This window comes from Bombina bombina, chromosome 4 (genome assembly GCF_027579735.1).
Source record: "Bombina bombina isolate aBomBom1 chromosome 4, aBomBom1.pri, whole genome shotgun sequence".
NCBI lineage: Eukaryota > Metazoa > Chordata > Amphibia > Anura > Bombinatoridae > Bombina > Bombina bombina.
In genome coordinates, this window is record NC_069502.1 from 1,180,624,195 (window position 1) to 1,180,651,427 (window position 27,233).

At 38.7% G+C, this 27,233-nt stretch overlaps 1 protein-coding gene across 2 annotated transcripts in view; it reads left to right on the forward strand.

The window, feature by feature from the left end:
* The window catches only part of RBKS (ribokinase), a 463,219-nt gene that overhangs the window by 59,939 nt on the left and 376,047 nt on the right, over positions 1 to 27,233 (forward strand). For both annotated transcript variants that reach the window (XM_053712653.1, XM_053712654.1), the window contains exon 3: positions 1,690 to 1,822. In XM_053712653.1, the coding sequence (XP_053568628.1) occupies positions 1,690 to 1,822 (133 nt within the window). The remainder of the gene's footprint in view (positions 1 to 1,689; positions 1,823 to 27,233) is intronic.

Here is a 27,233-nt window from a genome sequence, read left to right on the forward strand (position 1 = left end):
CATTAGCAAGAGTATTAGATGGCAGCACTATTTCCTGTCATGTAGTACTAATGTTATACATTAGCAAGAGTACTAGATGGCAGCACTATTTCCTGTCATGTAGTACTAATGTTATACATTAGCAAGAGCCCTAGATGGCAGCACTATTTCCTGTCATGTAGTACTAATGTTATACATTAGCAAGAGTACTAGATGGCAGCACTATTTCCTGTCATGTAGTACTAATGTTATACATTAGCAAGAGTACTAGATGGCAGCACTATTTCCTGTCATGTAGTACTAATGTTATACATTAGCAAGAGCACTAGATGGCAGCACTATTTCCTGTCCTGTAGTGCTTCAGGCATGTGCACGCTACCTATCCAGTTATCTCTTTAACAAAATATAAGATGAGGACGAAGCAAATTGGTATCTTTTTTGTAAATTGTATTCTCTATCTGAATAATGAAATACAATTGTTGGGTTTCATGTCCCTTTAAGGGATATTAAACTGCTGGGTACAACTGCAGGGTTATCACTCTCCATGCTATTGTTTTTTTCTGTGCCTGCAGCTCTTTTCAAGGTCATTCTCCTATTTTAACCCCTTAGAAGTATCAGGTAGTAAAGTTTTGCATCTTCACACTGGGGCCATTTTGGAGCTTCAATATTGTTGAATTCTCTGACTTGCCGTATGCACTACAGTTTAGCGCCCACAATACAGAGTCTGAAGCTGTTTTTGCAGCAGTTGCATTTCTCTATATTATGTCTGAGGGCTTTTTATTTTTATGATGTAACTTTTAAAGTGAGCCAAAAAAACTGCAAAAACGTAACTCTTCTGCTCTGTATTATGTGAGCTAAACTGAAGTGAGAGCTACAGCTGTCAGAAAGCCGATAACACAGATCTGTGAGAGTGCACTGCTTCTGTCACATGATGCAGCAATACAAGATGGCGGCTCCCAGTATAAAGATGCAGAGCTTTACTTTCTGGTTTTCAGTAATGAGCTTTAAAGAGAGCTGCAGGTACAGGAGGAAATGCAGTAGTATGAAGATTAATAACCGACCTACTGTAGTTATGCTCAGCAGTTTAATGTCCCTTTAAGTGAATCTAGCCACTGTGTTATAATAACGTGGAGGAGGGTGATGGGGGAACTAGCTGTGCAATAACTATCTGTGGTCACTATATTGTGCTACCTTAATAAAGAAATTGATCCACAGAAGTTTTTTAAAAACCCAAAATTTTTCATTTGTGATTCAGACAAAGCAGACCACTTTAAAAACGTTTCCAATTTACTCCTATTAGCAAATGTGCTTTATTCCCATCATATTCTGTGTTGAAGAGATACCTAGGTAGGCATCTGGAGCACTACGTGGCAGGAAATAGTGCTGCCATCTAGTGCTCTTGCAAATGGATGACATTCTTGCACAGCTGCTGCAATATAGTTCTCCACAAAAGGGCCGGCTCCTAAGCATACATCCCTGCTTGTCAGCAAAAGATACCAAGAGAACAAAAATATTGATAATACAAATAAATTAGACATTTTATAAAACTGCATGCTCTATCTGAATCATGAAAGAAAAAATGTGAGTTTCATGTCCCTTTAACTGGACCCGGTTATGACAGTTTAGGATGGATGTGCACAGATCCACATTTATGAGATGAAATGTGTTGTATGTATCTTACACGCACACCCCTCTTCTTCACTTGCACAGTGTAACCCCACGTTTGCCGATAGCTGGAGAGACTATCCATGGAAGCAAGTTTTTTATTGGTTTTGGGGGCAAGGGAGCAAACCAGTGTATCCAGGCCGCGCGACTCGGAGCAAAGTCAGCCATGGTTTGTAAGGTAATGTACTCTTCCATCATCTATAGTTTTATGCACTGATAACAATACTTCAGTCAATTTGGCAGATGACGACCATGATTTATATTCAACTTTTCTATGTAACCCTGTATCATTTTAGATTAATACATTTAACTGATGAGGAATTTAACCTAATATGGAGGAAATAAATTCCTTACGGGTCACAATAACAAAATCGTACCCCCAGATCAGCTCCCCAGCTTAGCTGTGTGTTGTTGTAACTTTAGATGCCCTTTATAGCTAGGAATTAGTTTGAAACAGTTTTTAACTCCTTTGCTACCAGAAATTTCCTATAAAAACGTCTCCAAAATACTGTAGAATTGTTAGCATTTTTTGCTATCACTTCCTTTAAACAGTTTGATCAGTTTCTTACTGAAATTATTTACATACAGCTTGTGCAGTCATAACACAAATGGTTGTAAAAGCTTCTCTGGGATCCCCTTTGTTCACAAATAGCAGACATGTATGGCTTTGCCATTGGTTTTTGGTAGTTAGAAGGCCGCTAACTGCAGCTGCGCACCACATTTCTGAAATCCCGGCACTGAAGGGGTTAATTATTTAGTTGTCAAGGCTAATAGTATTCTAGTGTAAGGATTACCCTAAACCTGACACCACCCTGATCCCTACCAAACAGCTCTTTCAGTAACATAGAACTTTACAAAGTTTCTTTAAGTATAGGAACTATACCCTCTAGCGAAGTCAGAAAAATGTGTATATAATTACTTGAAAAGAAGCAAAAATGGTTTTAGTAAAATGTTAGGGATTTCTATCATTCATATGAAAGGAAAACATTTAAACATTATTTTGTTTTTTGTCCTGGAAAAGTTAAAAGTGTTTAAATTAAAACTGAAACTAATACGACTGTATCAGATATTTATTAAGGGGAAATGAAACCCAATTTTTTTCTTTCATTATTCAAATAGAGAATACACTTTTAAACAACATTCCAATTGACTTCTATTTAATTTGCTTCATTTTTCAGCTATCCTTTGTCGAAGAAATAGCAAGGCACATGGGTGAGCAAATCACACAAGGCATCTATGTGCAGCCACCAATCAGCAGCTACTGAGCCTATTTAGATATGCTTTTCAACAAAGGATATCAACAGAACAAAGCAAATTAAATAATATAAGTAAATTAAAAAGTTGTTTAAAATTGCATGCTCTTGGCTCTATCTGGGAGAGAGGTTCCGGAGGAGGAGCTAAGCGCACCTTGCAGAGTGCTGGCTCAGAGAACTCCAATCCCTAAGCTTTTGGCGGAGCTTTTCCCGCGCCTAACCCCAGGCACCTGGGGTAGCCACCTGGATAGCCGATTACACCGCTGCCGGAACCTTAGCAGTGGAAAATCTAACCCACTGCACGGACATTGTTCAGATTAAAAGGATATACATACATTCCTTAAAGAACATTAGGATAAGAGACCTCTACTTTTAAGTACATTTTCCTGGCCGCAATACCCCCTCTCCCACTGATGCTGCGTGAGAGGCGGGTAGGAGTAAAACATACTCTTTAAAGAGAGAAAACAAGAGGGCGACCCCTAGTGCAAATCAATGTGGAACCAGTGATGAATATCTGTTGCAGCTTGCAAATGGATACTCACAGAAAGTATTGCACCCTATAGTGCAAATGAAGCATACTAGGAATAATATGGTGTCCTAGTGCACAAATCCGCCCAAAAGCACTGTCGTGATGAGAGGTGAACTTCAAATATATCAGGTTGATGAAAAAACAGAGAACTCCAGTATCGATAAAAAAGTTTAATTAAAAAAATACACAGATCTACAACGACATCTGTAGTAAAATTGCAACGCGTTTCTAAGCGCCAACCACGCTTTTTCCTCAGGCAAATGATAAACAGGTGGCTACCCCAGGTGCCTGTTTTTTCATCAACCTGATATATTTGAAGTTCACCTCTCATCACGACAGTGCTTTTGGGCGGATTTGTGCACTAGGACACCATATTATTCCTAGTATGCTTCATTTGCACTATAGGGTGCAATACTTTCTGTGAGTATCCATTCGCAAGCTGCAACAGATATTCATCACTGGTTCCACATTGATTTGCACTAGGGGTCGCCCTCTTGTTTTCTCTCTTGATTTCCAGATTACAGATATCCTTTCTGCGTTTGGGAGGAGCAGCCCTCAGCAAAGTGCACAGTTAGCTGGGACACTGTGAAGTTCCCAGAACGTTCACCTAGGCATTATCTCTGCCTTCACACATTGTGAGTATGCTTACTTTTGCATTATTTCTTTTATAAAAATTGGCTACACTAGGAGGCGCCCTTTTTTTCTGCTCTGTTCATACTCTTTAAAGATATTTCTTGGAGCCAGAATTAAAAAACTGTTGATACCCCTAAAAACATAACCACCGGGAAAAATCTACAAAACAGCATTACCTGACAAACTCTTAACAAGCCACTAAAGCGCCCCTGAAGCATTGCTAGAGGACTCCCCACTTGGGCTGTTGAGGCGCAGAATAGAGGAAAAGGAGCTATCTCCTACAGAACACAATGGCCCCTGGAACGGGCAGAAAAACTTGAGACTATACGGAACTCACCACAGCCACACATCCGAACTGGAGCTGGAGACTGGAGGCGTCATCAGAAGGAGCCGCGGCGCACCCGCTGAGACGTAAGAGAAGCTGACCGGAGTATAGTGCGACCTAGACACTGCTTCACCAGAGACTCTATGGTAGTCCTTCGCCGGCGCAGCTTTACTTGTTTTGTCTCTCCTCCTCTCCCACCGGTGCTGCGCGAGAGGAGGTGAGGAGACTGATCCAGAGCCTGAAGACCTCGGGGGAATTTTGCTTTAAGATAAATGGGGCTTTGCTAACGCTCATCCCATACAGGAAAGGCTCACCTTGCCTAATTTCAGAGGCTAACTATAACGCAAGCAGGAACTTCCATACAACAATTGCAGATATCACCTTCATATGTAGAAGAGTATGAAGAAATAGAACGGATAGCGGTAAAGTATTGTCTCTTTTCCTTTCATGGCCTATTGGAAGTTATTGTGAACAGTCTTTTCAACTGTGTCCATATAGGACCTTTAACCGCAGGAAGAAAAAGTGTATGGCAATATTGAATAAAATAACAGCGAATATATCACAGCATTTTGTTTGAGAAAAGAAAGATGCTTTGTCAATGTAACATTTTGTACTTTTTTTTTGTATCAAACTGGTAACTAACCTTTCCCAGACTTTCCATCATCCCGGGGACTAAAAAGAGCTTAAGTTTATTTGATACATTCTAACTGAACTTTCTTTAGCCTCTCCTTTTTTCTATTTTTATTTTTTATTTTTTTACTTCCTTCTTGGTTTTTTTCTCCTTAAGAACAGTATAAAGTCCTTATAAAAAGATAATTGCAAGCTGGGGCTTGCTAATCACATAGATATACTGTAGCAAACTGCATTTATAAGATATTTCACATTTGCTAAAGTATAGACAAAACAAGTTAAAGGAGGGGGGGAAGAGAGAGGGAAAAAGGGAGACAAGTATAAATTACTTTAAAGTTAACAATACAACATTACCCAACTGTAAAAATCTTTATGTAATAGAAAGTATTTTTTAGATAATTAAAATCTAGGGTATAAGTTTACATATCCAGAAGACCGCAGACACTATCTTTAAATACACTATACTAATTCATTTATAATAGGAATTAAGGTTGTGCTAATACTGTCTACATAACTCTAATTTGGTAACTTTGGATAGCCTTAAAGTGTTATAGTGTTAGAGAACTCTGAAAAACACTTAAAACAAATCAATCTCAAATACACTTTCAGGTACACACTAGAAAGTAAAGAGAGAAAGTAATAGACACCAAAGGAACAATTAGAGGAATAAGCAAAGAGACATAAAGAAAATAGATATTGATTTTGAAATAGATTTTGTATAAAATCCCCAAAGTATTATTTTTTCAGGGAATTAATTAAGAAAGAGTGGTAGAATACTGATATTCTTGTCCAACTTATTTAAATACCTATTTGTAAACACCCTGGGAAATAAATAAAACTCATCAAAATATTCTGAGTAACACACTTTAGTTTAAAGCACCATAGGAAACTCTGAAACGTCTCAAAGTATTTAATACGACTGCAAAAATTCCTCTGCCGCCCATCATAACTGATTTAACACATTGTTACACAATTCACCTTATTGAGCTTTCTTGTTATTTTTCTCATCTATTCTATCTTTAAAAATACCCTCTTTTTCTTATCCCAACAGAACACTCAGGAAAACACAATTATACACCTTTTTTTTTTTTTTTTTTTTTTTTTTGCACTAATATTCTTCATCACTTTCACTTCCCCCTCCCTCTCACTTTTTCCCCCTCACGAACTAGAATTTTTTCTTCACTTAGTGGCACATGGATAAATTTATTAGCACTCAGCACAAATCCTCATCACCAGTTATGGCGGCCAGGCAGAGAGACAGAAAAACTAAGCCTAATACTGAGGTATCTGCAGATATACATTCAGAACCTGCAAACCCTATTCATACACATGAAGTATTTGACATTCAATCACTGGTAGCAAGTATCTCGGAAGCTTTAACTCCAAAATTTGATAACCTCAGAAGTGAGATAAAACAAGATATCTCACTTCTAGCGAATGAAGTTAGACAATTCTCTGCGAGACTATCAGAGGCAGAACAAAGGCTGTCAGACTTGGAAGACCTAACTATAGCTCAGGCTACTAAGCTGGAAGCTTCTTTAAACAATTATAATAAAATACAGGAAAAATTAGAGGACCTAGAAAATCGCTCTAGGCGAAACAACCTTAGAATAGTGGGGGTGCCAGAGGAAAATCAATACGAGGACTTAACTAAGCTAATAACGATTACTTTACCACAATTGTTGCAAATGCCCCAACCCCAAACACAAATTACAATAGAGAGAGCACACAGGTTAGGAGGGCCACCAGGAGATCAAGGAAAAACTCGTTCAAGACCCATAATTGCTAAGATACTGAATTATCAGGACAAGGTTAAGTTATTACAATATTTCAGAAAGAATCAGCCAATATATATAGGCAGCTCAAAAATTATGTTGTTTCAAGATTTTTCTGCAGATACAGCTGCAAGAAGAAGAACCTTAGCACCACTATGCACAAAATTAATCAATCAGGGGGTACGGGCAACCCTGATTTACCCTGCTAAGCTTAAAATATGGATCAATGAGAAGGTCCACTTATTTGACTCAATAGCAGAGGCAGAAAAACTACTAGCCCAATCAGGTATTACAACAATATAGTAACCAGTACTGTGCAAATTAGAGATAATGTTAGGGAAGATAAACTCAAAATTAAAAAATTTAAGTTGATATACAGAAAAGTGAAGATAGTCAGGGATTTTTTCCACCTCCTAATATCTGAGTTTAAAACATTTGATTTGGTCTTGGTGACTAAAATTTTTTATAGATTTAATGAAGTTTCACAACATTGTGATCCTCAGGACACAATAAACAAAGTTTATCACACTAAAAAATGGGGAGAGGGAATAATATATTTTTTTTTTTGTCTAGGTCTCCCCCCCCCCCTTTTTTTTTTTTTTTTTCTCTTTTTTTTTTTTTTTTTTTTTTTTTTTCTTTCCCCCTTAATCAAAGACACAACAACTATATATTTAACTGAGAATAGAAATGACAAGTAATTACAAGATAGTGTCATGGAACATAGGAGGCATCACTTCACCCATTAAGCGGAAAGCAATAATATCATATCTTCAGAAAATAAAAACAAGCATTGCTTTTTTACAAGAAACACACCTAAAAACAGAGGAAGTTTTAAAATTAAAAACAGCATGGGTGAAAGAAGTCATTTTTTCCCCTAGTAAGGATCGTAAAAGGGGAGTAGCTATATTATTAGGGAAAAAACTGAAATATGAAATATTACATATAAATGCAGACATAGAAGGGAGATTCCTAATGGTAAAAATTAAATTAGTAAATACAATATTTACCCTATGTAACGTTTACGGTCCAAACAGATTGAATCATGAATTTTGGGAAACGTTACAAGCTAAAATTCTCTTATATAAAGAAGGATATTTAATATTAGGAGGGGATTTCAATATGGCCCCACACTACCCATTAGACAGATCTAGACATAACAAATCTGCTCCAAAAAATAAAAAAGACAATCTAGAAACAAAAAAATTTAAACAGATCACTGATAACCTTAAGGTAAGGGATATTTGGAGAATGCAAAATCTTGATAGAGTTGAGTATACATGTCTCTCCATGGCCCATAGTACACTTTCAAGAATTGACCTTTTTTTGATAGATGAAAAAATGATTAAACTTAAAGTAGAGGCAGGAATTATGCCTATTACCATATCAGACCATGCCCCCATACTTTTAAATTTTCAGGGTGAAGACCCTTCTTATGATAAAAGAAGCTTCCAGTTTCCAAGATTTCTTATTACAGATCATAAATTTAAGAATTGGCTCAATCTTAAATATGCAGAATATGCTCAACTTAATCAGGAATATTTAAATAAATCAGAAATCTTTTGGGAAGCTAGTAAGGCAGTCCTACGAGGAGAAATTTTGGCATATAGTATATATAGAACCAAAAATTTTAAGAAACGAGAGAATGAAACACAAAAAGCTGTCATTAATGCATATAACAGATATTTATTAACTAAGACAGCAGAGAACTGGTCAAGATACACCCAGGCTAAGAAAGATAGAGATACTCTTATGATCTACAGGACCACTCAAAAAGAAGTAAAATTCCAGGCTAAGATGCACAGATACGGCAATAAAACAGGGAAACTCTTAGCGAATTTGATAAAAGGAGATAAGGGATCATCCATGATTGAACTCATCCAAGATAAGGAAAAATCGATAACATCAACAGAGGAGATATTGAAAATCTTTACAGATTATTATCAAAATCTATACTCATTTAAAAACTCGAACCCCAGACAAAGTGAGGAGTTTTGGACAGAAATAGTACACTCGGTTCTACCACCTGATCTATTGCATGCTCTAAATATGCCTATTACTGAATCAGAGGTAAATAAAACCATACAACAGCTTCCCTCAAATAAAGCTCCTGGCCCTGATGCTCTACCTAATGAATACTATAAAATCTTAGCAACACAAATAGTCCCACACTTAACTAACTTATATAATGATATATATATTCATAGTAAACCAATCTCCCCAAATTTTTCTGTCTCATTTACGTCACTGATATTGAAACCGGGTAAGGACCCCAATCAAAAAGAATCATATAGACCAATTGCGTTGCTTAATACTGACTACAAAATACTTACAGCAATTTTGGCACAAAGACTACAAATCCTTCTCCCACATATTATCCATAAAGATCAAGCCCGATTTATGACAAATAGGAATTCCTCAGCAAAAATAAGGGAAGTTTTCTCCACTATAGAATATTTTAAGAATTTAGAGACGAGACCAGAAGCAGAAAAAAAAGATACTGATGACTTAGCGATCCTAGCGATTGACGCCGAAAAGGCATTTGATTCAGTTAATATGGATCATATGTTATCCTCTTTACACAAATATGGCTTTAAAGATCAATTCCCAAAATTTATTAACAGCTTATATAAAGAAGCATCTACAAGATTAATAGTAAATGGATTAAAATCACCAATTATTGAGCTTAAAAGGGGAACAAGACAGGGCTGCCCCCTCTCCCCGTTACTATTTAATATAATTATTGAACCATTAGCCACTGCAATAAGACAACATCTGGAGGGGGTAAAAATTGGTAAAAAAGAGCTTAAAATAGCCCTATATGCCGACGATGTTCTAGTATACATAAGCAATACTAAACGAAATATACCTAAACTTATGACAATTATAAAAAAATTTGGAGCCTTCTCAGGCTATAAAATGAATACTTTTAAGTCTGAGTTACTCTGGATCAAAAAAACACCAGAATCAATAGAGAACCTACCCTTTACTGAGGTTACGCATTCGCTTAGATATTTAGGCATGCATATTTCACCGGACCCCGAGTCATGGTATAAACTAAATATAAGCCCAGTATTATCTAAAATTAAAGAACATATGTTAAGTTGGAAAAACCTCCCGCTTTCAATATCAGGTCGTATAGCCCTTTATAAGATGGTACTCCTCCCTAAAATACTTTATGTCCTTCAAAATATACCTCTATTCCTAAAGGGAAATGATATTCGTAACCTTAACAAAGTATTAAGAGGTTTTATATGGCAATACAAAAAACCTAGAATTGCATTACAAAAACTCATGCTCCCAAAAAAGTTTGGAGGTATGGCACTTCCAGACCTACAAATCTATAATTATGTCTTTCTCGCTAGAACTGTTATTGATTGGGTACATAAAAGAGACTATGTTACAAATAATGAATTAGATCAAAATATAACATTTCCTTTTCTACCTACAGCACTAACTCACTATAAACGTAGTCTTATACCCCAAGAGATTAAGAAAATCAAAACTATTGTTAACCCAATCATAGCTTGGTGGCGAATAGGTAAGATTTTAGGAGTAGATACAAGAGTGTCCAAATTTTTATCCTTTAATGGCAACCCCCATTTTACACCGGGATTACAATCCCCAGTATTCAAAAGATGGCAGAACATGGGTCTGGAATTTATATACCAAGTGATAGATTTAGAAAGAGGATGTCTTAAATCATATGAAAATATTAGGGGAGAATTTTGCCTCCCGCAAAAAGACTTCTTCGCCTACCTGCAAGCTAGACACTATGTATCTGGCTTAATGAATGATGTTGGCTGTAATTGGAATCTGGGTCAATTAGAAAATTGGATAGCAATAGCAAAATCCGGTAATATGTCAATATCTTCAATATACTATACACTGAATTCGATAAGAGGACCTACAAACTTGCAACAAATATATTTAAAATGGAGTTTGGAAACCCCAAATAGTATTTTTAACCCTGAAGTAATCCAACAATCTATATCTAGGGTTATATCAGCTACACTCTCGGCAACTTGGCGGGAATCACATGTAAAATTACTGTATAATGCCTATTATACACCTGCTAAAGGAAATAAGTATGGGAATCTAAAGTTTAACAAATGCCCTAAATGTCTCTTACCAGAAGCAACTTTAGTACATATGATATGGGACTGTCCAAAAATAAGACAGATGTGGTATAGGATAGAATACTGGATGAATAGATCATTGGGAATCTCCCCGATACTCTTGTCCATTGAGCAAATATTATTCCTAATACCCCCTGAATTAAAACAAGTAAGGGCCAATTCTAAAATTATTAACACAACTATTCTTGCAACTAGATATATAATTTTTAAGAAGTGGAAAATGAGAGAACCACCAAGTATCCCTGAAATAAAAAACTGCATAAAAAAGCAATGCACACTAGAACAACTAGATATAGACCCACATCAAGAGGAAGATGTTAGGAACTTTTTCAAGAACTGGTCAGTATTCATTAAATCTCTCCCGACAACAGAAATTGAACATCTAATCTATCCTTTCAGGAATACAGATCTTGTACTGCTAGGTGTATGGTAAAATGGAATTAACCCCCTTCCCCCCCCCCCCCCCTTTTTTTTTTTTTTTTTTTTTTTTTTTTTTCTTTTTATCCTTTTTTTTTTTTATTTATGTTCCCTCTCCCCTGAATTTTTATTTTGGATGTATTATCCTTGTAAATAAGAATGTACTTCTTAAAATAATAGAAAATGGTACTCAGTAACAAAAACAAGATAGTAATATAGGGTATACAAAGAAAACTTAGCTAAACAGGAAAGTCTCTTAAGCTAAGAACAAGACTGGTATGGGTTACTGCCAGGTTAGACTCTGAATTACTGGACTAAGATAGACTCTTGATCCGCATATAATTAACTATAGATAAAATCGAAAATATTTTCCTTTGCTTTTTTTCTTTTTTTTAAGATCTAACTGTATGAAGTATAATATGCTAAAGTTTAAGTTGTATTAATCCCCCAAATATGTAAAAAATGCATTGATATTTTTTCCCATGTCTTCTTTCTGTTATTCCTTATACTGATGTACCAATAAAATACAAATATAAAAAAAAAAATTGCATGCTCTTTTTAAATCATGAAAGAAAAAAATTGTGTTTCATGTCCCTTTAACTGCTAATTCTAATTGGCTGATAGTTATGAAGTGCTAATACTCATACACACCAAGTGAGCACGTAAACAATACAGTGAGCATGCAGACAACATATCTATCAGCTAATGAGCGTTAGTAGGAAGTATACCGCTGATACTACTGTATCACAAACCCTATCTCCCTCACCTACTGTGATCAGACTGTGACAATTTTGGCGGTTACTACATTGTTGTTTTGGGATCTTGTGGGCAGCTAGAATTTGGCAGCAGACATCACAACTACAGCATTGTCATTCACCAATCTTCACTAACAGGACATGCAAAGCACAATATTTGTTTTGTCACTACACAGAGACCTGCTGGCAACTATATAAATGCTGCTGTGGCTAGATGATATTGTTCTCTACATAAGTATTTTATTATTGCACAATCACTTGCATATAACTGGTTAACCCCTTCAATGGCTCCAGAGCAGCATTGCACTACTTGTCCTCTGGTGAGCCAATGACAAGAGGGATATATGTGCAGCCGCGAGCTAGCTCCCAGTAGTGCCTTGTTCTTAGCTTACATAGGTAATTTTTTCAACAAATGGTTCCAAGAGAAAATAAATTTAATAAAGAAGTAAATTGAAAATATTGTTAAAATGAAATGCTCTGTCTAACCCATTTAAGTTTAAATTTACTTTAAAAATAAAAACTTATATAAATAAAATGCCAGCATTTCACACAGTTTGCGTGCCACTTGTATACAAGAGTAATAATGAAGCATAATGTATATCAAGGGCTCTGTAAAAGGTTATCCCCATATACCTCGGGCAGGTTGTCATCAACCTGCACCTCTGTAGATAACCCTGATAATCATGGGCAGCATCTCGCCACTATCATTTTGTTAGTATCCTCATGCCAGTAATTAGTATCTCTGCATACTTTTATATTCCCATAGTTGTTTTACTTTGTTGTACGTTGTGGCATTAAGGGATGTAGATTAGTCTCAAGTGACTACAGTTTGACCTCAGGTCCTGTTAATGGTTGGCAGGGATTAGCTTTAATAGATATAGCAGATATAGCCTTTAACTTGAACTAACTTCTGCTCTAAAAGCTGATTTAAGGCATCACACGCTCACTCTGACACAAGGTGAATAATGTTTTTCTTGCATTTCCACAAAGGTCTACACTCCACCTCAATGGTACTAAGATTTGCTTCTCTGCTTCACATTATAGGGACAGTACCACCCTCTTATTACAGGATTTATCTGTAGTGTTTCTATAAATTAACTTACTGGATGAGTTTAAAATTGTTTTGAATGCATTAACACCTTCTTTACTGCAATTGTTTTTCACTTACCACTTGCCTTATATGGAGGATGCACTCCAAACTTGTTATGTTAGCAAAATCTCCATTCGATTGCAGTTCCTTATATGATAATCTCTGTTGAATCCAATAAGAACAGATATGTGTCAGAGTTAGGTTTATAAAGCCTGTCGTGTGCACTTCCATTTGTCACAATTGGAAAACACATAAAGCACAACTACAAAAGAATAGTAACTATTCACCATGTTATTGTATTTCCTCCTGTTCTTACAGCTCTTTTCAAATCAATTCTCCTGTTTCAATAGTTTAAAGGTGCCAGATACTGAAGCTCCGCCTCTTTGTACAGGGGGCTGCCATCTTGGAGCTCTGATATTCTCACAGCCTGTGACATAAGCTGTGCACACTCACAGATGAGTAATGTTGCCCTCTTTTGTACAGCTGTATCATTTGCTTGGAGTTATTGTGCATGATGCATTGTTCAGGCTTTACATTTTTGCATTTTTTTACACAGTTTTACAGTTATAAAATATATTTTAAAAAGCACTCAACAACAATATATGACAATGCAGCCACTGCAAAAAAATGTACGGCTCCTGCTCTTTGTCATGCACCCTAACCTGAAGTGCTTTATACAGTTGTCAAAAAGCTCATTGATATGTAAATGCTCACTACTTCTGTCACAGTATGTGAAAATACCTGAGCTCCAAGATGGCAGCCCCCAGTACATAGTGGCCAACAGTCCATGGATTTTGTTGTATGTCCCTGGATTTATTTTGTCCTTGGAAATATCCCACCTGAAGATTTAGCTGAGTTTGGGCACAATTTAATGGGGAGGAGCTGTCGGGGAGGCTTTGCGTGCAGCAAGTATGCTGCTTGATCACTCTGAGCAGATCTAGGCAGGAGCTCCTTGCTGCACCTTCTCTGAGTGATCAATGTTTAACCCCCTAGTGACCAGACCATTTTTTCAATGTTCTTACCGTTTGGGACCAGGGCTATTTTTACATTTCTGCGGTGTTTGTGTTTAGCTGTAATTTTCTCTTGCAAGGTGTATCCAGTCCACGGATTCATCCTTTACTTGTGGGATATTCTCATTCCCTACAGGAAGTGGCAAAGAGAGCACACAGCAAAGCTGTCCATATAGCTCCCCCTCTAGCTCCACCCCCCAGTCATTCTCTTTGCCGGCTCTAAGCACTAGGGTCTCTCTCGGGAGTGTAAAGTGAATGTGGTGTTAGAATTGTAGTTTTATTATCTTCGATCAAAAGTTTGTTATTTTAAATGGTACCGGTTTGTACTATTTACTCTCTAGCAGAAAAGTGATGAAGATTTCTGCTGAGAGGAAAATGATTTTAGCATGTTGTAACTAAAATCCACTGCTGTTCCCACACAGGACTGAGGAGTACCAGAAAACTTCAGTTGGGGGGAACAGTTTGCAGGGTGATCTGCAATAAGGTATGTTCAGTCATTTATTTCTAGACAAGACTGAGATAATGCTAGAAGAGACTGACAATATCCCCATGAGGGGAGGGTAAGCTATGTTCACAGACTTAGTAAGGAATTGAATGCTTACATAATAGGGCTAATATACTGGTTGACACTTATTCAGGGCAATCGATTGTTTGGCTAAGGAAAAATCGTTTTGCAAGACACTTTGAAAGCCCTTTTGGGTTCTTTCTGGGGTTATTACCACATGGCTGTTTTTTAGTCACTTAGGAGTGATTTACTAGGCCTCACAGCTCCGGAGTAGAGTGGGAGGGGCCTAATTTCGCGCCTCAGATGCGCACTTAGAATTGCAGAAAAGTTCATGCTGTTTCACATGGAGGGTCCTGCTGATGTTTGAGGGCCTAAAAGAAGCTATATTCCCCCAAATCTGATCCCTATGGGCAGGTAGGGCCACAGCAAGGCTGTGGCAAGGTGCTGTAGTGATTTAACCGGGTGATGGCTTTAGGCTGCTCCGGTTTGGGCATTAAGACGTTAATCGTTTTGAAACTTGTGGTGCAATCTTATTAAGGCTTTAGCTACATACTGTGAACATTTCAGAAAGATTGCTGCATTTTTCACTGTTTTGTAAAATCGTGTGCTCTTTTTATCTCTTAAAGGCACAGTAACGTTTTTTTCAAATTGTGTTTTTTATTTGATTAAACTGATTTCCAAGCCAGTTTTTGTACTCTACTAGTATCTTAAACATGTCTGACACAAAGAAAATCCTTGTTCAATGTGTTTAGAAGCCATGGTGGAACCCCCTCTCAGAATGTGTCCCACTTGTACTGATATATCTATACACTTTAAAGATCATATTGTTGCACTTAAGAATGTGGCCCAAGATGATTCTCAGACTGAAGGTAACGAGGGTAGCCCGTCTGCCTCTCCCCAAGTGTCACAACCAGTTACGCCCGCGCAAGCGACGCCTAGTACCTCTAGTGCGTCTAACCCTTTTACATTAAGACTTAGCGGCAGTCATGGATAATTCTCTTACAGCCTTCTTATCTAAACTGCCCATGTTACCTGCAAAGCGTGATAGCTCCGTTTTAAGAACAGATTATGAGCATTCTGACGCTTTGGTAGCCATATCCGATTTACCCTCACAACGCTCTGAAGTGGGAGCGAGGGATTTGATGTCTGAGGGAGAAGTCTCTGATTCAGGAAGGGTTCCTCCTCAGACAGATTTAGATACATTGGCTTTTAAATTTAAACTAGAACACCTCCGTGTTTTGCTAAGGGAGGTATTAGCTACTCTGGATGACTGCGACCCTTTGGTGATCCCAGAGAAATTGTGTAAAATGGACAAGTACCTAGAGGTCCCTGTTTACACGGATGCGTTTCCGGTCCCTAAGAGGATTGCGGATATCGTTACTAGGGAGTGGGATAGGCCAGGTGTCCCTTTTGCCCCCCCTCCTGTTTTTTAAGAAAATGTTCCCCATATCTGACCCCATGCGGGACTCGTGGCAGACGGTCCCTAAGGTGGAGGGGGCTGTTTCTACACTAGCTAAACGCACAACCATACCAATTGAAGACAGTTGTGCTTTTAAAGACCCTATGGATAAAAAATTAGAGGGTTTACTTAACAACATTTTTGTTCAACAAGGTTTTCTTCTCCAACCTATTGCCTGCATTATTCCTGTAACTACTGCAGCTGCTTTCTGGTTTGAGGCACTGGAAGACACGCTCCAGACGGAGACCTCATATGAGGAAATTATGGATAGAATTAAGGCTCTAAAGCTAGCTAATTCTTTTATCACTGACGCCGCTTTCCAAATAGCTAAGTTAGCGTCGAAAAATTCAGGTTTCGCCATTTTGGCGCGCAGGGCGCTATGGCTAAAGTCCTGGTCGGCTGATGTGTCGTCTAAATCCAAGCTTTTGAACATTCCTTTTAAAGGGAAGACCCTCTTCGGGCCTGAATTGAAAGAGATTATTTCAGATATCCCCGGGGGAAAAGGCCATGCTCTCCCTCAGGACAAAGCCTTTAAGACAAAGAACAAAGCTAATTTTCGTTCCTTTCGCAATTTCAGGAACGGCCCCGCTTCATCCTCTCCGGCTGCAAAGCAAGAGGGTAACGCTTCACAGCCCAAGGCAACCTGGAAACCTTACCAGGGCTGGAATAAGGGTAAACAGGTCAAAAAGCCTGCAGCTGCCACCGAGACAGCATAAAGGGGTAGCCCCCGATCCGGGACTGGATCTAGTAGGGGGCAGACCCTCTCTCTTCACTCAGGCCTGGGCAAGAGATGTACACGATCCTTGGGCATTAGAGATTGTAGCCCAGGGATACCTTCTAGAATTCAAGGACTCTCCTCCAAGGGGAAGGTTCCACATTTCTCGTCTGTCTACAGATCAGACAAAGAAAGAGGCGTTTTTACGCTGTGTAGAAGATCTACATACAATGGGAGTGATCCACCCAGTTCCAATTGCAGAACAAGGGCTGGGGTTTTACTCAAACCTGTTTGTGGTTCCCAAAAAAGAAGGAACTTTCAGACCAATCCTGGATCTCAAAATTCTAAACAAATTCCTCAGAGTCCCATCATTCAAGATGGAGACCATTAGGACAATCTTACCAATGATCCAGGAGGGTCAATATATGACTACCGTGGATCTAAAGGATGCATATCTGCACATTCCTATCCACAAAGATCATCACCAGTTTCTCAGGTTTTCCTTTCTGGACAGGCATTACCAGTTTGTGGCTCTTCCTTTCGGGTTGGTCACTGTTCCCAGAATTTTAACAAAGGTGCTAGGGTCCCTCCTGGCGGTTCTAAGACCGCGGGGCATAGCAGTGGCGCCTTACCTAGAAGACTCTTAATTCAGGCGTCAACTTTCCAAAGAACCAAGTCTCACACGGAGATTGTATTGGCCTTTCTGAGGTCTCACGGGTGGAAGGTGAACATCAAAAAGAGTTCTCTCTCCCCCCTCACAAGAGTTCCATTCCTAGGAACCCTGATAGACTCGGTAGAAATGAAAATATTTCTGATGGAGGTCAGAAAGCTAAAACTCTTAACTACTTGCCGAGCTCTTTATTCCATTCCTCGGCCATCTGTGGCTCAGTACATGGAGACAATCGGACTAATTGTAGCGGGGAATATGTTTCCGCAGGCCAGCGTGGATCATTGTAACGACCAACGCCAGTCTGTTAGGCTGGGGTGCGGTCTGGGACTCCCTGAAAGCTCAGGGCTTATGGTCTCGGGAAGAAACTCTTCTCCCGATAAACATTCTGGAACTGAGGGCGATACTCAATGCTCTTCAGGCATGGCCTCAACTAGCTGCGGCCAAATTCATCAGATTTCAGTCGGACAACATCACGACTGTAGCTTAAGTCAATCATCAGGGGGGAAGAAAGAGTTCCCTAGCGATGACGGAAGTAACCAAAATAATCAGGTGGGCGGAGGATCACTCCTGCCATCTCTCAGCAATTCACATCCCAGGAGTAGACAACTGGGAGGTGGATTTTCTAAGTCGTCAGACTTTTCACCCGGGGGAGTGGGAACTCCATCCGGAAGTATTTGCCCAGCTGACTCAGCTATGGGGCACTCCAGAGTTGGATCTGATGGCGTCCCGTCAGAACACCAAACTTCCTCTCTACGGGTCCAGGTCCCGGGATCCCAAGGCGGTATTGATAGATGCTCTAGCTGCGCCTTGGTCCTTCAATCTGGCTTATGTTTTTCCACTGTTTCCTCTCCTCCCGCGTCTGGTTGCCAGTATCAAGCAGGAGAAGGCTTCGGGGATTCTGATAGCACCTGTGTGGCCATGCAGGACTTGGTATGCAGACCTAGTGGACATGTCATCTGTCCCACCATGGACATTGCCAATGAGGCAGGATCTTCTGATACAGGGTCCGTTCAAGCATCCAAATTTAGTTTCTCTACGTCTGACTGCTTAGAGATTGAACGCTTAATTCTATCAAAGCGTGGGTTCTCTGAGTCAGTTATAGTTTCTCTGATTCAGGCTAGAAAGCCTGTCACCATGAAAATCTACCATAAGATATGGCGAAAATATCTTTGTTGGTGTGAATCCAAGGGTTACTCATGGAGTAAGGTTAGGATTCCCAGGATATTGTCTTTTCTCCAAGAAGGATTGGAGAAAGGATTGTCAGCTAGTTCCTTAAAAGGACAAATATCTGCTTTGTCTATCCTGTTACACAAGCGTCTGGCAGAGGTACCAGACGTTCAAGCGTTTGCTCAGGCTTTAGTCAGAATCAAGCCTGTCTATAAACCTGTGGCTCCGCCATGGAGTTTGAATCTAGTTCTTTCAGTTCTTCAAGGGGTTTCGTTTGAACCTTTACATTCCATAGACATTAAGTTGTTATCTTGGAAAGTTTTGTTTTTGATAACTATCTCTTCTGCTCGAAGAGTTTCAGAGTTATCTGCCTTACAGTGTGATTCACCTTACCTGGTGTTCCACGCAGATAAGGTAGTTTTGCGTACCAAGCCTGGTTTTCTTCCTAAAGTTGTTTCTAACCAGAATATTAACTAGGAAATAGTTGTTCCTTCTCTGTGTCCTAATCCATTTTCGAAGAAGGAACGTCTATTACACAATCTTGATGTAGTTCGTGCTTTAAAGTTCTATTTACAATCAACTAAGGATTTCAGACAAACATCTTCCTTGTTTGTTATCTATTCTGGTAAGAGGAGAGGTCAGAAAGTGACTGCTACCTCTCTTTCCTTTTGGCTGAAAAGCATAATCTGTTTGGCCTATGAGACTGCTGGCCAGCAGCCTCCTGAAAGAATTACTGCTCATTCTACCAGAGCAGTGGCTTCCACATGGGCTTTCAAACATGAGGCTTCTGTTGAACAGATTTGTAAGGCAGCGACTTGGTCTTCACTGCATACTTTTGCCAAATTTTACAAATTCGATACTTTTGCTTCTTCGGAGGCTGTTTTTGGGAGAAAGGTTTTGCAAGCAGTGGTGCCTTCTGTTTAAGGTTCCCTCCCTTCATCCGTGTCCTAAAGCTTTGGTATTGGTATCCCACAAGTAAAGGATGAATCCGTGGACTGGATACACATTGCAAGAGAAAACAGAATTTATGCTTACCTGATAAATTACTTTCTCTTGCGGTGTATCCAGTCGCGGCCCACCCTGGCATTTAAATCAGGTAAAAAAAATTTGTTTAACCTACAGTCACCCCTGCACCCTATGGTTTCTCCTTTTTCTTCCTAACCTTTGGTCGAATGACTGGGGGGTGGAGCTAGAGGGGGAGCTATATGGACAGCTTTGCTGTGTGCTCTCTTTGCCACTTCCTGTAGGGAATGAGAATATCCCATAAGTAAAGGATGAATCCGTGGACTGGATACACGGCAAGAGAAAGTAATTTATCAGGTAAGCATAAATTCTGTTTTCCTCTTACTCATTTATTGTACCCACATATATTATATACCGTTTTTCTCGCCATTAAATGGATTTTCTAAAGATGTCATTCTTTTCATCATATCTGATAATTTACTATTATTATTTTTTATAAAATATGATGAAAAAATGGAAAAAAAACACTTTTACTAACTTTGACCCCCGAAATCTGTTACACATCTACAACCACAAAAAAACACCCATGCTAAATAGTTTCTAAATTTTGTCCTGAGTTTAGAAATACCCAATGTTTGCATGTTCTTTGCTTTTTTTGCAAGTTTTAGGGCAATAAGTACAAGTAGCACTTTGTTATTTCCAAACCATTTTTTTTCTTCTCAAAATTAGCGATAGTTACATTGTAACACTGATATCTGTCAGGAATCCCTGAATAACCCTTCACTGTATATATTTTTTAAAAGAAGACAACCTAAGGTATTAAACTTGGGGTATTTTAACTCTTTTCATGCAACCATTTTACCACCAATCTATGCCAAAGTTTTGAAAAGAAAAAAAAAGTGGTGATTTTTTGACAAACTAGCAATTTAAGAATACATGTACTGAGAACATTAAGGGTCACTGCCAAATAACACCCCAATATGTGTTTAGCAACATCTCCTGAGTACAGTGATACCACCCATGAATAGGTTTGTTGGGTTCTCAGGGGGCTAAATGGCCTTATTTTTAGGGGCGCATTCCAGTTTTCCAACTTGGAATTTTCACATCTGTCATCATGCACCCATGTCCTATTTGGGGCATTTCTGAAGCCGGCCAATGTAAATTACCCCATCAAACCTTATATTTTTTGTATTTTAACACTTTCCATGCACTAATTTAACCACCAGTCTTTGTCAAACTTTTGGATAGTCTTTTTTTTGTGTGTTATTTTTCACACACATTGTACTTTAGGCATGGATTTTCAGTTCCTGTTATGTGTTACTGCGAAAGAACACCCCAATATTTGTTCTCCTGAGTACAGTGATACCACCTATGCATAGGTTTGTTGGGTTGTTAGGGGTTTGCAATGCTAAACTTCTGACATGTGTTTGTGATTTTTTTCAAATTTAACATATTTTTTTTGACTATCTTCTTTTGGGGGACCTTTTTACATACCCCAATTTATTTGCATGCCATGAACGTGCATATATTTCAGAAGTTGAGACCCCAAGGTATTGTAAATGGGGTGTTTTGATGCCTTTGATGCAACGGTTTTAGCCAAAAAAAATAGGAGAAAGTGTGTGGTGGTATTTTTTTTATTTTTACACACACATTGCTTATTGGCTGTGATTTAGGAGAGCCTGTTGTAAGTTATTGCAAAAAACAACAACACTCTAGGTTGTTTTCTACAAGACCTTCTAAGTACACCTATGCCCCCATGCATAGGTTTGCCAGGATTTTGGGAAGGTTCTGTTATAATTTTATGACTTGTAATTTGAGTTAAAAGTGAGAGTATTTCTTCTGATAGGCCTATCTTTAGTTTGGGGCCTATCACATACCCCAGTTTTATTTATTGCCATGAAAGTGTATATATTTGAAATGTTGACACCCCAAGGTATTGTATATAGTGTGCTTTGATGCCTTTGATGCAACTGTTTTAGCCAAAAAAAATTGGAGAAAGTGTATGATGGTAATTTTTCAATGTTGAGTTTTACACACACATTGCTTTTTGACTATGATTTAGGAGAGACTGTTGTAAGTTATTGCAAAAAAAAAAAAAAACACTCCAGGTTGTTTTCTGCAAGGCCCCCTGAGTACAGCAAGGCCCCCATGCAATAGTTTGACAGGGGTTTTGGTAAAATACAGCACTAATTTTAGAACTTATAAAAAATAAAGTAGTGAAATGTAAAAATCTGGCACAGTAAAAGTTAAAAAAAACAAAAAAAAACCTCTAAACGTGAACATAACAAAAAAAAAACAACTGCTAATTTAAAAAAAAAAAATTGGACCATTGTATGTTACCACTTGACGCAGAGTCCAGGCTGTCCAGGGCAATCAGGACAGTAATATATGGTGTCCTTTCTCTGACCACTTTTTTGGTACAGATTTTTTTTTAGGTTTCTGCTTTGCCGCAGTAGGGGGATTTAAAAATAAAATGGGTAGCCCCAACTCTGCTCTCTCCCATCAATGCCCGGGGAGCAGGTGCATCTTGGTACAAAATCCCCAAAATTATCTGCAAATGAAACTGTAAAAAAGTCTGTTTCATTCTGGGGTTTGCTTTTTTGAGCAACAAAAATGCGTTGTGGGTTGCAATCTGCATTGAGTAAATTGCAACCTTTTTGTACCAGGCCCTTGTCTTCCGCATTATTAGGTAGGGCTGTTGCAGCTGATCTGCCAGATCAACCCCACCCATATGCACACTGGCTTAATTGTGCTCTCAGCTCTGCCACGTACAGAGACCTCCACAGTCCTCTCTGTGTGGATGGTGGTAAGATGGTATACATCTGCCAACAGCTCCTCTTGACGCAGAGCTGAGGTTTCCCTTCCTTCGTAGCCGGGTGGGTGCAAATTGTCTTGGGAAACCTGTGCAGTTCTTTTTAATTGTACCGCAAGCTACTGTATAAAAGCAATACAGTAGCTTGAACAAAAGGACACTTGTATAGAAATTATCTAAATACAAGTGGTACCCTTTGTTCATCAGGGGTAATATCAGGTCCCAGAAATCTTGCCACTGGTTCCCATATGTTCTGGGCAACCTGGAGGGTCAAGGTGGATATCCTTTCCCTTGTACACCCGGAAGGCCTGAGTATACCCAGTCTCACTCTCACAGAGCTTTTACACCTTTACCCCATACCTGGAGCGCTTGAAAGGAATAAACTGCTTGAATCCCAGCCTTGCCTTATACTTCCTCAGGGATTCATCCACGCATATATTCCTTCCAGGTGTATAAGCCTCTGCAAACCTGGCAGCAAAGTGGGTAATCAGGAGGCGGATTTTATACAGCCTGTTAAATTGGGGGTGCTCTTTAGGGAGGCACAGGCTGTTGTCGCTGAAGTGCATGAAATGTAGAATCATTTAATACCTCTTCCTCGACATACACTGGGAGAAAATGGGGGTAGAGCAGATGGGGCTACTGCTCCAGTAGGAGTGAATGGAGGGTTTCTTTATGATGCCCATCAGCATAGTCAATGACCAAATTTTTTTAAATTCTGGCACATCGATGGGGGCCCATTGCTGCTTTGCCAAATATGAGTCAGGCTTTGCAGCACGGAACTGATGGGCATATAAATTAGTTTGGGCAACAATGTTCCCCAATACATCATCGCCCAGAAACACCTCCATAAACTGTTGGGGGCTAAACCCTGAAACATCTATATTGATGCCAGGATTTGCAGTGAAGGGTGGGATTTCTGGCCTCTGGTGATGAGGCACTACCTACTTCTCAGCAGTAATGCCAGCTCGAGCAACATGTTTCCTTCTGGCAGGGTGGCTAGCAGGAGGGGCTAGCAGCCACAAATACATCACTATCAGTTGAGACTGTATCTAATGATGTATCTGAGCATATGGCAGTGTCAAAATTGGGGTCTGAGTCACACATAGAGGAGTCTGACTCTGACGCAAGGATGGCATACGCCTCCTCAGCACTATATATTATCTGTGACATTTATTTATTTTTTTCTGTCACAGAAAAAAAAAATACTAAAAAAAAAAAATCAACACAAAATTTTAATTAAGTAAATTAACTAATGGACTCTGAAAAGAGCCTTTGGGTCTCACAAAAAAATTCTAAAAAACAATTAACCCCTAAAAAAATGCACAGACAGCATAAAAGTGCAGCTGTGCTACTGCCAGTGATTTATAGTGATCACTGGCAAGCTAAGGGTTAATGGCTCTGAAATGAACCTTTGGGTCTCACAATTTTTACCAAAATTAATTAAAACTAGCTAAATGGCTCTGAAAAGAACCTTCGAGTCTCACAAAAAATTAACCCCTAAAAAAATGCACAGAGAGCAGAAAAGTTCTGCTGTGCTACTGCCAGTGATTTATAGTTATCATTTGCAAGCTAGGGGTTAATGGCTCTGAAAAGAACCTTTGGGTCTCACAATTTTTAACAAATATATTGGATACATCTCTCTCCTAAACTCAGATCTCTCTCTCCCACAAAAACTCAAGTGAGGAGAAGTAGGGAGATCCACACTGATCAGAGTCAATATTTACAAATATAGGGGCAAGCTCAGATTGGATGACCCTAGCCTGCCCCTATGATGAGGCAGGCTAAGGACACCCACAGAAGCCCCATGATGCACTGGGCATTGCCATCTTTAAAGCCGGATGGGGAAGAGGGGCTATATGGGGCTTTTATATTCAAAAAAATAAATATATATATATATATATATATATATATATATTATTTTACCACTTACTGAGTGCCACGACCCACCAAGAGACTCAGCACACAAGCAGAGCATCGGAAGTCTGTCCGATTGCTTCTGATGCTCTGCTAGACTGCCGAGCTCGTGTGGAGTGATTAATTCGGGGCCCGGCCCGACATCGAGGCATTGCTGCAATACTGTTAGAGCGGCTGGAAGCGATCTCAATCGCTTCCAGCGCTCAGATTACCTGAGGACGTACAGGGTACGTCCTTGGTTGTTAAAGACCGTTTTTTGTAGGACGTACTGTGTACAGTACGTCCTCGGTCATTAAGGGGTTAAACTGCCACAAATCAGAAGGAAAAAAAACACTTAAAAACAGCTCCTCCACACTTAGTAAGGAGCTGTACTGATTTGTTGTAAAAGAGGGGATATTACTTGGCTACTACTGTAGATAATTTGTTTGCTTCTTTGCATTATTTCCTCTGGCAGTAATCTTCATATTTTAGCACTCTATCGTATGCAGCTTACTGATTTTAGCATGAGTTTTAAACATACACCACTTCCTACACACAATGCAAAAATATAAAAATTGCTGTCAGACTAAATAATTAAAAAAATATTTTTCCCTTACAGCTCACCCAGTCCGGTACTCTGCATAATCACACAGTAAGATCAGCTGCACTTAGTATTTGCTGTGCCTCTCCTCCTGTTCATACAAATTTGACACACTGCAGCCTAGTTTCTCCCCTGCACCTCTACCCTCAGAGTGTCATTAGGAAACCAGGATAACTTAGGAAGCATTGGCTATTAGAACAGTGGGTCTAAAGTAGTTTTGTGTGTTTTTAAGCACTTATCTGAGCCCTGCAATAGTGTACTATATAGGGAAGTGATAATATATAAGATGTTTGTTTTATTATAACCTTATTGCAATAGTGCAAGAATGCTTCAATTTTTATGGTCTTTGGGAAGAATTAATGACTGTTAATAGTAAAGGTTTTGTGAAAATGTATGTGTATATGTATTTGTTTAAATTAGACACTTTAATACATTTTGACTAGTGATGTAGACTGTTTCTGTTTAATGATACAGGTTCTAAAGTAAAGGAATCATTTATTTATTTTTAACATTTTTAAAAGTCAGTTTTAGCATATTGCTTTATTTCATGTGACATCTCTTCCTATGACGTCTCTTACTGTGAATATGAAATATAAAAAATTACTGCAAATTCAAAGTTGTCCGGATTATGTTTTCTATGGTTGGCAGATGTCTGTATTCGCAATACCATTCTGTCTAGGCAGCTTTAGTTCTAATTAAAATGGTGTGTATATATATATGTATATATATATATATGTATATATATATATATATATATATATATATATATATATATATATATATATATATGTGTGTGTGTTTTGTATTTCTGTGTTATTAACCCTCTACTGGCTAGACAGACATATAAAATGCTACTTCTTGTACCCAACATTTGGTGTGTGACAGAACTCGGAACATGCTTCGGCATTCTGTCCATCGGCCAAATGTCCGTCGGACAGAATGCTGTCGGCCAAATGTCCTTCCGCATTTTGTCATAGCACCGATAACTATATAGGAGATTTATATAGCCAAGGAAGTAAAATATGTTAGTTAACAGTGATATACAGGAAATTATTACAGGAAATGTTCTCATCTTCTTTTATCAAACAAAACTATATTCAAACTATAAAATTGCTTAAAAATCTAAAAAAAAAAAGAATGCACTAAAAAAAAAAAGTTCTTGGCCCAAAAAAGCATGAATTTTGTTTTAGGAAATTAAATTAAAGATCTCAAAGGAAGCACCTTAAAAATGTTAATAATAACAAGAAGGAATGCTAAAGGAATAACATAAATATGTCTATGGATGAGAAATATGTTTTTTCTGTACATGTTAACAACTGAAGACTGAAATTAAATAATTGTAATCTGAAAATATTTTAAATACATGTTTCCTTTATTATATTGGGAAAAGACTATAAGACAAAGACATGTCAAGATGCTAAAATTGATGTTGATATATTTTTAGAGGTTTTTTTTTGGGGGGGGGGTTATAAAGTGGTGAGAGTCTACAAGCCAATACTCCTGGTAGGCAATAATATTAAACATTCCACAAGATTTTAATCCCTCTCACCTCTCTGGTATCCCAGTCTTAATCTTTGCCTCCACAGGAGGAATGTGAAGTAGGGAAGTGCTCCAGATTCTTGGTTAAAGACAAAGGAAAGAGGGTTCTCAGACCTATGTGAGAGACAGCTTTCCATTTACAGAACCAGGAAAGAACATAGGGGAGTTTTGGAGTTCTGGGTAGTGACCCAAGGACACCCTCTGGGAGTTAGTCACAAGCTTGCCACAGGTGTCGCAGGGACTTGTCCCTTAACCTCCTAGTGTTGTGTCACTCTCCCATTAGTGTTGCTGTTGCTTTCAGTCTTTTCTGCAGCTGGTAAACACGGTAGAATGGGTGCACATCAGGTAATTATAAATCACATACACTCACACAGCCCACAGGCTTTTAGCATGTACATAATTATATGTGCATCATACTTGTCTAGTTTTTAATATATATATTATGTGTTTTAGAGTAAACTCACTTTATAGAACAATATTTTCTTCATTAAGCGCAGCAATTGCCTTCATTTTAGCATTAGTGTTATTAGATTCTAATAGTCATGCGCTTGAACTCTGTCTATGGAGCTCGCTTGAACTCTGTCTATGGAGCTCCCTGGCTTTTTACTTGTTTTTCCCCTCCATTCTGCACCCATTTTTTTTCTCAGTGGAAGGACAGGGTGGCGTGTCTGCAGCCCAATGGTTAATACCTTCCCGCCACACTGTTCACTGC